The sequence below is a fragment of the Haemaphysalis longicornis genome, unplaced genomic scaffold (assembly GCF_048455015.1).
Source record: "Haemaphysalis longicornis isolate Haplotype H1 unplaced genomic scaffold, Haemaphysalis longicornis Haplotype H1 scaffold_10, whole genome shotgun sequence".
In the NCBI taxonomy this organism is placed as follows: Eukaryota; Metazoa; Arthropoda; class Arachnida; order Ixodida; family Ixodidae; genus Haemaphysalis; species Haemaphysalis longicornis.
In genome coordinates, this window is record NW_027526204.1 from 100,814,233 (window position 1) to 100,823,978 (window position 9,746).

The following is a 9,746-nucleotide window of genomic DNA, read 5'->3' on the forward strand; positions in this document are numbered from 1 at the left end:
GATATCGGATACATAGCTAAGAACTACTTAGCGGCGGGAGGACTTCAGTTGTATGAAAACAACACAATGCCGTACTTCTGAATGCAAGATCAGTATAGCAATTCAATAAAGAAATTAAAGAGTTTGACATGCATGCATTGTGCCGACCACAGCTCTAGTGTGCTTCCCAGTTGTCAATGCGGCGATAAAAACGAGTGCATGCTGTTCAAATAAAAAATACTTGTCGGAAAGTTATGCGAAAATTGTCTACAAGCAGTTCTTTCTGTGATGGCGGGGCTTGGCCAGGCCAATAAAAGTTGCCCTCGAACAGCCAATGCATGGCCTGTCCGCCAACAGTGCTCCAACAGGATATCGACCTTCTTGACTTGCTTCCCGGTGCCAGGCTTGTTGCCGCAGCCAAGTCACTGTCCGCAGAGTGTTATCGCCACTGACGTAGTGCAAGTGAAGAGACTCCAAGGCTAGAAGTCGAGCAGTCATGTGGTCAAAAAAGGCCCACACTTCCCAGTTCTCCGACGGCATGGTCACGTCGAGGCTGAGGTGATTTAGGCGGCTGAGGACGTCAAGGATTTGGTGGTAGAACTGAAGTCCCCGAAACAGCGAATGGTCTCGCAGAACGAGGGACCGCAAATTGTCGTTGCAGCTCAGAATATGGCCGATGCTCCGTGTCTGGCCGATTGTATGCCAAGGCATGAAGGAAAGCCGGATCTCGGAAGGGCGGAGACTGGCGATGAATTCGAGTGAATTCACTTCCAGAACCCCGCAGAGGGTAAAGCGTCTGAGTGTACTTCCCTGTTGAAGAATTGCGGCATCACCTTCACGCACTCGGAAAAGCTGGCTACAGGAGGCGCAGTGTGAGCTAACATTGTCAGAGTTCATTCTGACGTCCAGTTCCTCGAGCTTTGATGACACCTTTGCCAAGTTTATGAAAGACGTCTTCCGGTTGATGCCGCATGGCGCGAGTGACAGCGCTCGAAGCCTCATGGGTACCGCTGCAAGGATGCTGCAGAAGTCCACGCCACCGCTGAAATGAAACGAGTTCAGGTTAAGCTCTGTGAGAACTGGGAAGGAACTAATGAATGTTCTAAGTGGTATCCTGAAGTAGGGGCCGGCACTGGTAGGGGTGTCCGAATCAGCAAATGGTAATAAGGTGAGCGTGAGCGCTTCTATATGCGTCCAAGTTATCTCTATCGCCGCTTGCCACAACGTACCTTCAACACCGACTTCGTTGTGCAGTGCCACGACTACTTGCTTGAAACGCAGAGGCACCGCGTCGGTGTGCGAGGAAGTGGCGCAGGCGCTGTACGCTCTGAGGAATACCATGTTGCCCCACACGATCCTGCCGGGCAAGTAGTTCGACTGCACCTGCATCAAACGGACGAACGAAGTAAAAAACCTCTGCTTTCCCTGTACAGCATCCAGCTCAGTCGAATAAATCAAGGTAGGGTCCGAGGATTTAGTGAACGTCGCTGCACCGACACCCAGGGCTGTGGCTTCAGTGAAGTCAGTGTAGAGGGCGTGGAGGTGCAACTTCTGAAGCACATAGCAACGCTTCAGTAGGAAGCTCAGGAGTGCGTGGTTGTCCGCGCCGTGACAGGCCACTTCCACGTACATGCTGCGCAACTGCGGTATAACGCTCTGGTTGTACCGAGCCATGACGCGAAACATGTCGTCACTGAAGTTCTCCCCGAAGAAAGACCAGTCTATGCACTGAAGACGAGGCAGCCGTTCCATCAGGACTATCAGCAAGCCAGTGTACGGAAGTGGGCAGTTGACGCAGCGGAGCTCCGTGAGTGTATAGCACGTTCCTATCCAGGAGAGGATGACGTCTGGTGCGGCCACTATGCAGTTGGACACGTCGAGAATCTTCACCTTGTGCATAACGCGCTTCGCGAAGAACCGCTGTAGCGTAATTTTGTCCGAAGTTGGAGCGCACACAACGTTAGCAGCAAGGCGTTCGTCTCTGACGATGGTACTAAAGCAGGACGCAGTGGCTTCGATGGCAAGCAGCGTATCGGTGTCCACGTAGGAAAAGATTCGGAGCCAGACATTGCACGGAAGACTGGCGTAATCGTAGTTGTAAAGCGCTCCGGCCATCTTTATCCGACTGTTTCAATGCAGAGTCTGAAATGTTCACGGTCCGTTTCGTATGACGCTTTCATGCGCATGAGCAGACACAGAGGCTAGATGCACACAATCAAGACGGAGGCGCAAGAAACATTGAGCTATCAATTCCAGTTTTTTTTTGTAACTGCGCTTAGGGGCACTCCGTTATCGCTAGCTTCGAAAGCACTGTATGGCGTAAATGGGAATACAAAGTATAAGAGAAAGGAACGAGCAGCGTCCGATACATGTGGCGTCATACAGGTGGCTTCCATTGCCGAACTTTCCGTACATGCGCTGATCTTCTGCGTGCCTTAAAATACAGCTCGCTATTATGTAGGCTTCGTCCTTAGTAAAGAGGCGATTACTATTTATTGTTTTCGCGATTTAGTGGCCTTGCGCCACCGAGCAAGAAGCATGTGGGCGCTATACCCGTTCGCACCAGACCAGAACCGTTTTGTTGATGGTGCGAGCTAGGCCGTGTGTCTCGCTGTTATCGATAAGTGTTGTGCATGCGTATGGCACACCACTCCAGAAAGAATTCACTGTTTGATTTGCACTTTTCCTGATAAAGATTCCTGTAGCTCACGCTAGGGCATCGACAAAGGAGTCGTGATTTCTAAACTTGGTATATCCCACTGCCTGCAGAGTGACGTACAAACAGTCTACGGGAACGACACTGAGACAAGGCGTATAGAAAGCCGTGAAGAATGCTCTGATTCCTCCATGCCGTTTTCAGTGGTCGGAAATAATATGAACGACAGCGGGCTTGTCGCTCTCGCAGCATAAACTGCTCGTCTTGACTCTTGTTATGAAATTACCCAGAAGCTTCCCTTTATTGGCGCCCTTGGCTTCACGTGTGGGAGTCCAATCTGTTGATATCTCGGTTAGCGCGATAACGCTTACGTAAATTGCATGTTACGAATGTTGCGCAGAAAGGTCGCGATGAGCATGGCACCTAAAAGCCGCTGGTGCTTGTGCGACAAACAGAACCCAACGTGCCTATACGGTGATACTGATGACGTGCATTTGGAAACAGTATGTGATGATAAGAGCAAGGCTACTGCTGTTTGTTTTTCCCTTAAAATACGTGGGCATTTTTGTTCCGTAGTCCAGAGAAAAACTCCAATTTCCATGTTCAGAAATTCCCTATTTAGAGCTTTTTTCCTGCAGATTTCTCAAAAATTCACTGCAAATTTTACTGCAATCTCTTTTAGAAGCTCATAAATCTTCACGTAAATGCTGTTCGGTTTTGGGAGTTAGCAAGTTTCAGTTATGTCAATTTAGGTATCTTTCCGGGCGCCGAAAGTGTTCGGAGAGTCAGAGTTTCAGCGGGAAATAAATTCTACATCTGCCGCTCTGCAGAATTTGGGTATTCATTTCTCGCTTTATACAAAAGGCATTGCTTCCATTGCACTTTAAAGCTCCAATTTGAAACTGTCCGTATGAAATACAACTTGGGTCATTAGGTAATTTTACTTCAGCGTCGGGAGCTGCTGGCACCACCTCTTGTCGTCAGCACGCGGCCTAAGGAGCACCAGAAATAGTTTTGTGGCTATTGCCCAGGAGTAAATGCGAACCAGCTTCAGCTCTGCAGCCCCCGCCACTTCACGCCTAAATAGCTCTTTCGCATAGAGTATTGTTTTTATGCATTTCTCCTCTTGTTTCATGAACCTGATCGGAAGCGGCCTTGGATACTTTTGGCTCGCCGGAGGCAGATCTCCAATATTCGAACCCAAATCCGACGAAGTGTCAAGAGAATAAAAAACAAACGAAGTAATAAATGATGTGAGGTCCGGTTTACTGACATTATTTTTCATTTTTACTGCAGGACTCCTCAAATTCCTTGCATCTTGTAAAGATTCCCTCTTTCAATATTCGCAAAATTGCTGCCGAAAATTCCTTGAAAAAGAAAAAATTCCCTGCAGGGAACATCACTGTACGTGGGAAACATTGGGAAACAACCAATATACGTTTACCAAAGGTTACCCTCTGGGGTAAATTCTTTTTCGCTTTTCTGTTTAACAGAATTGAAGGCAGTAGCTAAAAATATCGTATATAAACCGTAAGACGGCCTTAGTTTGGGGCTGCTAGCATGATCAGTGGAAAAAATGGTCTGCATCGTGGTCGATCGTTTAAATGTCGTGGGACAAATAAAATGTTTTTACCCGCCAATCGGCCTCGTTGATGCGCTGTTGTGAAGGGGCAACGGCTGCCTGAAGGTCGCCCGCGGGTGTCTCTGGACTCTGATGCCCCTCCAAAGCGCGTCTGCTGCCGAAAAATGAACAACGTTGGACCTTAGGCGTAGAATAAATCAACTGATGCCGTCGGTTCCTGTGAAATAAATAAAGCCAGCACAGCAATTGACGCCCGTCTCAAGGACCCCGAACCGTCCGATCTTTCCCTTTGTGCTTCATCCAATATTGTCCTAGACAAACTGCCTTTCGGCTTTGACGCAGCCATCAACGAGAAACAGACAGGCGAAGAATTGAAGTAGATAAGCGTTATCCCAGGATGTTCTCGTCGACCTGCCAAAGATATCATGATTAGAGATAATTCATCAACTCTCCAATAACTGCGGCGGAGGTAGAATTCGTAATTAAACAGCTACGCAGGAACATGTCATAAGGTGCAGACGGGATTGTTTCAGAACTTTACTAGGCTTTTCAAGGAGGGCTAAGCCCGGCCTTCATTCAATATTTATAGGACACAATGCAAAATGCTACTCCCGGCTTCCATGCGAAATAGCCCCCTGGTGCTACTGCCAAGAACCCCACAATCTGCCTAAATCCCAATCACATACGATTTTCGCTTGAGTTCCCTTTTGTTGTCGGGCTACAAAATCCAGCCTCGCATACTGGCTCATCGATTCGAAACAGCGCTTATTACGGTGGTAGGCTAACACCAGACTTACGGTTTAAATGACGAACAATTAATTTCAACCTGCAGTGGATGAGGACCGCTTGTGAGGCGGGAGAGCTAGGGTTAGCACCACTGGCAGTGATACACCTATACCTTAGGAAAGCATTCGACAAACGGCTTTTCCTGTTCACAATCCTAAGGCACTGTGGAGTAGGTGACACCATGGCGGAGTGGATTCAGATATGCTACACTAAAATCACGACGAGCAAGTACGAACCCTCATCATGATACAAAACTCCATTCGCCAAAGCTGTTCCATGTCTCCATCACGTTTTGCTCTTTTGCTCTTTTTGCAGTGAATTTTACTGGAGCCGATCTGCCGCATAGTTGCTGTGTCTAACAAAATCAAAGGTCTCGGTTTGGGCAGACGGGAGCTCCGAGTGCTGGCATATGCCGACGACGTTGCCCTTGTGAGCTCAACACAAGCCTGGCAGGCCAACCCAAGCCTGGGAAGTGCTCAAACTGGCAGACCAGTTTTGCCGTTTATCTGGTGCAGAGCTGAACTAAGAAAAATCCCTAGCAGCCTGGTTGGGGTGCTGGGAAAGAAAACCGCGCAAGTGCTTCAACATGCGGTGGTCGGAACGCGTTGAGACATGTGTAGAAATAAAGATCGGTGTTGACCAGGTGGTGGCGCCTCGGTGGCTACCAAGAGTTATCGCGGCAGAAAGGGAGCTTCAACCCTGGAAGAACCGGAGAATATCCATTTCAAAAGTCTCCTTTTACGCAACATGGGGGCTTACCCCGCAATTCTATACGCAGCGCGCATTACCACCAACGATGCCGGCTCGACACGAATGCTACAACGGTCGTGGGTAGGGTTTGTTTGGCGTTCCAATATGTACCAAGGCGTCGCACAAATCACTTATAGAGCATGGTGAAGAGAGGCATTGGACTGATGAACGCAGAACTGAGGCTTATGGTCCGGCGCTTCATATTTTTCCGCGACCTGTTTGCCAGTGCCTTCAAACGACCTATAAACGCATATGCTCCTTTCAGGTGCGGCTGTGGCTTGCCACATCAATTTCTGTCGATGACAGCTCTCGCATTACCGGCTTCTACAAGGATATAGCCAGCGCGGTGGCTTCAATGCAGATGTGTTTTTCTTGGGAATACCTGCTTGCCGTGAAGCCAGTAAAGTTATACTGGGAATTGGTAGCACACACATTTCATTTCATTTCATTTTATTACCTTAAATGTCGCCAGAGGGACATTACATAAGGGGTGGGGTTACAAAGAAACGTACAAAAAAGCCATGAATTAGTTTGAAAAATGGCTTGTGACGCTATGCATAAATGTTGACGGACAGGTTGACGGACATTGGCACCACCTTTGTTCCGTCAGCATGTGGTCCCTCAGAGTGGGGGCGATTTGCTCAAGCGAGTTAGGCAATAGTTTTTCCCAGTCGGCAATTAGATTTTCTTTTTCAGTTCCACGCGGCAGTGTTGCCAATCATGGCGCGTCAGCAGGAGTTGGGCTTCTTCCTTCCCTAGGGCGGCGGATGCCACCTGTGTGGAGAACCGAAACTGCATAACACGTCTTCCTTGACTGCAACACGGTGGTGTCTTTCTGGCGCGAAATACAATCGTTCTTAAGAATCTCGTGGCACGGCCCCTGGCCTGGTTTCAAGTCCCTGTGCACGCAAACAGACCAACACGCTGTCCGTAACTGCGTCCTATCCATCGGTCTCCACTCCCTCTGGAAAGCGAGGGTAGGCGCAGTGGAGTGGACCCTCCACCCACAGACCGCATGCAGACAGTTTCTGCGGAAAGTTGAATGGACTGTTAGCGCTTAGGGCGCATCTGACTCTGACTTGGAACTGCGAAGGGAGCTCGCTCGAGGCAGACTTGCATTGAAGCGCTCTAAAACTAACCAGGAGTGGCACAGACAGGAAAACGTCTCAGCCGCGAATAAAACGGGGAAAGACAGGAGCTTGGAGCACAAAACGGGCCAGTGCATCTAAGTTGGGCAGCCCCCTCCTTTCAGTTGTATATACAAGAGAGATTAGCGCCAGCTAATAGGACCCACAGAGTTCCTTTAGCCTTTGTTACTGCATAGCCTGTATTGCTGTTGTCATTGTCCTTCCTGTTTGTTTCGTTTTTTCCTGGATTTACGTTCGTTTTCCTCTCAAAACTGAAAACATTAACCGACACATACGCTGTGAGTGCTGCTCCTGAGTCATGTGTGACTTTCTGCAGAACATTTATATTGATGCGTAATTAAAGTTACTATTTAAAACAAAAGTATCCTTGTGTGGGCTTCGCGTCAGCATCTCCTCTTCTGTTCGCAATTCATTTGGAACCTTTTCATATAAAAATTATTAATGACAATAGAGCACGTGCGTTTCATTTACACACACGTGAAGTGAAGTTACTAACTTACGCCGGTGATGTGGCGGTATTTGTGAAAGCAAAAAGAGTGTGAGTGCAGCCATATCAATAACAAATGAGTAGTGTGCTGTTAAAAATGGCCGTGTGAATTTGTAAAGTGTGCGGGTTTCTTTCACGTGGGATGGGAACAACACCAGTTGTGTTTGAGGACGTGTCTTGATTGCGCGCACCAGCGCGATGTCTCGGAGTTTCCCTAGATAGCTATCAGGATAGCGGCAGTACTGGGGATCTGAGACGGCCTAGATGCGCGAAAAATCAACGAAGTGGGGCGGTCGGGCATTTTCTGTTTCCGCACGTGCCACAGTATGCAACCTGTTTCTTTTGGCAAGGCTGTGGTATTTGCTGCAAGTGCTTCATTGTCCATGCTTTCAGGTGCAGCGAAGGCACAGAGTATTTGCAGTCTTCATTTGGTCGTCTGTGGGAGGTTTGGGGGAAGGGGGCGCTCCAGTCGAAGCAAGCTTTTTCTCACACTAAGGGACGCGGATATTGGGCTGTGCCGCGTATTTGTTCGTCAAATTGTGAACCGGGTCTCATGCAGGTGACCCATTTATTCGCACTTTCGTGCCGGTCACGCTAGTAACTTCATTGCCTACGTACATTATTTCTTCTGTAAACGAAAGATGGGGTGGCGTGAAAAGCTGTATGAAAGAAATGGGTGACTCGTTTCGGTTTCTTACTGTGGGATTTTTTGTTTAATATTTTTTTTTATTCGAAAGTTTGCCCTGCGGCATAACGGTGCACGATTCACAGGTACACGAAGAAGTTTGCTTCTCGTATAAAGTCTAGAAGGTGCCTATGAAATGGTCCATGAACCCAGCGCTGCAGGTCTGGAGGGCGGCCAGGGTGGAGGCCGGTTGCACGAAGGTGCCGTAATCGCATCTGATGCAGTCCGGGGCAGGTCCACAGCAGATGCTGCACATTCACATTCTGTACGGCGGAGTCGCAGAATGGGCAGGTAGAGTCGTATGGGCCGCGGTACTGCGATGGCCAAGAGGCAGTCACAGACGGCGTAAGGGCCATCCCAACGCGTATTCTCCGCAGCGCAACCTCCTCTCGGCGAGTTAAGTCACCAGGGAGGTTTGAACCACACGGAGGTATGAGGGCTCGCGTGGTGCGCCGGAGAATTTCCTTCTGTTGTGCCAGGTTTCCACTTGGATCTTCGGGAAAAAGTGGTAGTGGTCGCATCAAGGTATGCGGGCGACTAGCCGTGTCTGCCTCCCTACTGCCGGGTACAGCTGAACGGGGTACCCATTCTATGCGGATCTGCAGTGAAGTGCTTCGTGCTAAGTGGTGAATGGCATCTGCGAACGCTGTAGCTTGTGTTACGCGGCGGATGTCGTGGATGGCTTGCGTAGAGTCTGTGCGTATTATTAGTCGACAGTATGGCCCTGCCTGGAGAATAGGCAGTATTGCGGCCATCCCATCGTGTATTGCTGCTAGTTCAGCAAGATACGCTGGTGGCATCGGGTTAGCCTCATAAGAGCAACATTGGTCCACCTCTGGTAGCTGGGGGCAGATGAGTGCAGTGTGCACCATGCCGTTTTTGACGCTGGCGTCTACATATGCAATTGCCGTCTCCGCGTCTGGGCTATGTAGGCGAGAGACTTGGGCCGTGGCCTGGCGAGGTACCGGGTGACGGAGGCGACCGATTGGTTTGTTGTCTGTTAACTGTACTCGCTTCCACGGAGGAATGTCTGAACCTTTCACAGTGGTACTTGGTACAACGTACCCCATGTACCGGGCTAGCGCAGCGGCGGCACCGGTCATCGAGATTTTACAGACCCGGGCAGAGCGGCGTTGGTGCACCAGCTCATCAATCGTATTGAGTTGGGCCTCCCCCTGCAGAGTTGGTATCGGGGTCATTCGGGGTAGTCCAGTAATGGCCCGCATGGCATCCCGGTTGATGGCTTCGAGGCGATCCCAGTCTCTCATCGTGAGATGGTGGAATTGAGCCTGGTACACGATTCTGGGTTGCAACACTGACCGCACAAGGAGGCGAGCAACGCTGGTGCGCGACCCGCCAGCCTTCGTCGCCATTCGACGTATCAAGTGTATTGTCCGTGCGGCACGATCCTTCGCACTCTTCACCCATGGAGCCGCGGACCCAGACGAGGCAACATCAAGGCCAAGCACACGAATAGCTGGGACCTCCTGTAGAGGTTGTTGATGAATAAACAACCGGACAGGCCGTTTCTCAAGTCGGCGTCGCCCATGTTTGTTAGTCACTGACATGTATGACGTTTTTTCTTCCGATAGTTCAAGTCCTACTTGAGCACACCAGGAATCAGTCATGTTTAACGCCGTTTGTAGCGCGTTTTCTTGGACAGAGATGTCAGG

General features: G+C 49.6%; 1 protein-coding gene across 1 annotated transcript; it reads right to left on the reverse strand.

The window, feature by feature from the left end:
- Positions 1–246: 246 nt before the first annotated feature.
- LOC144159980 (uncharacterized) lies at positions 247–2,257 on the reverse strand. The gene has a single exon (XM_077691608.1). The coding sequence runs from the start codon at positions 2,092–2,094 to the stop codon at positions 247–249; it is 1,848 nt and encodes a 615-aa protein (XP_077547734.1). The 5' UTR covers positions 2,095–2,257.
- Between the last annotated feature and the right edge of the window lie 7,489 nt (positions 2,258–9,746).

Excerpts from the sequence above, each read along its gene's own strand:
- LOC144159980 (XM_077691608.1), bottom strand. The coding sequence starts at position 2,094 with ATGGCCGGAGCGCTTTACAACTACGATTACGCCAGTCTTCCGTGCAAT.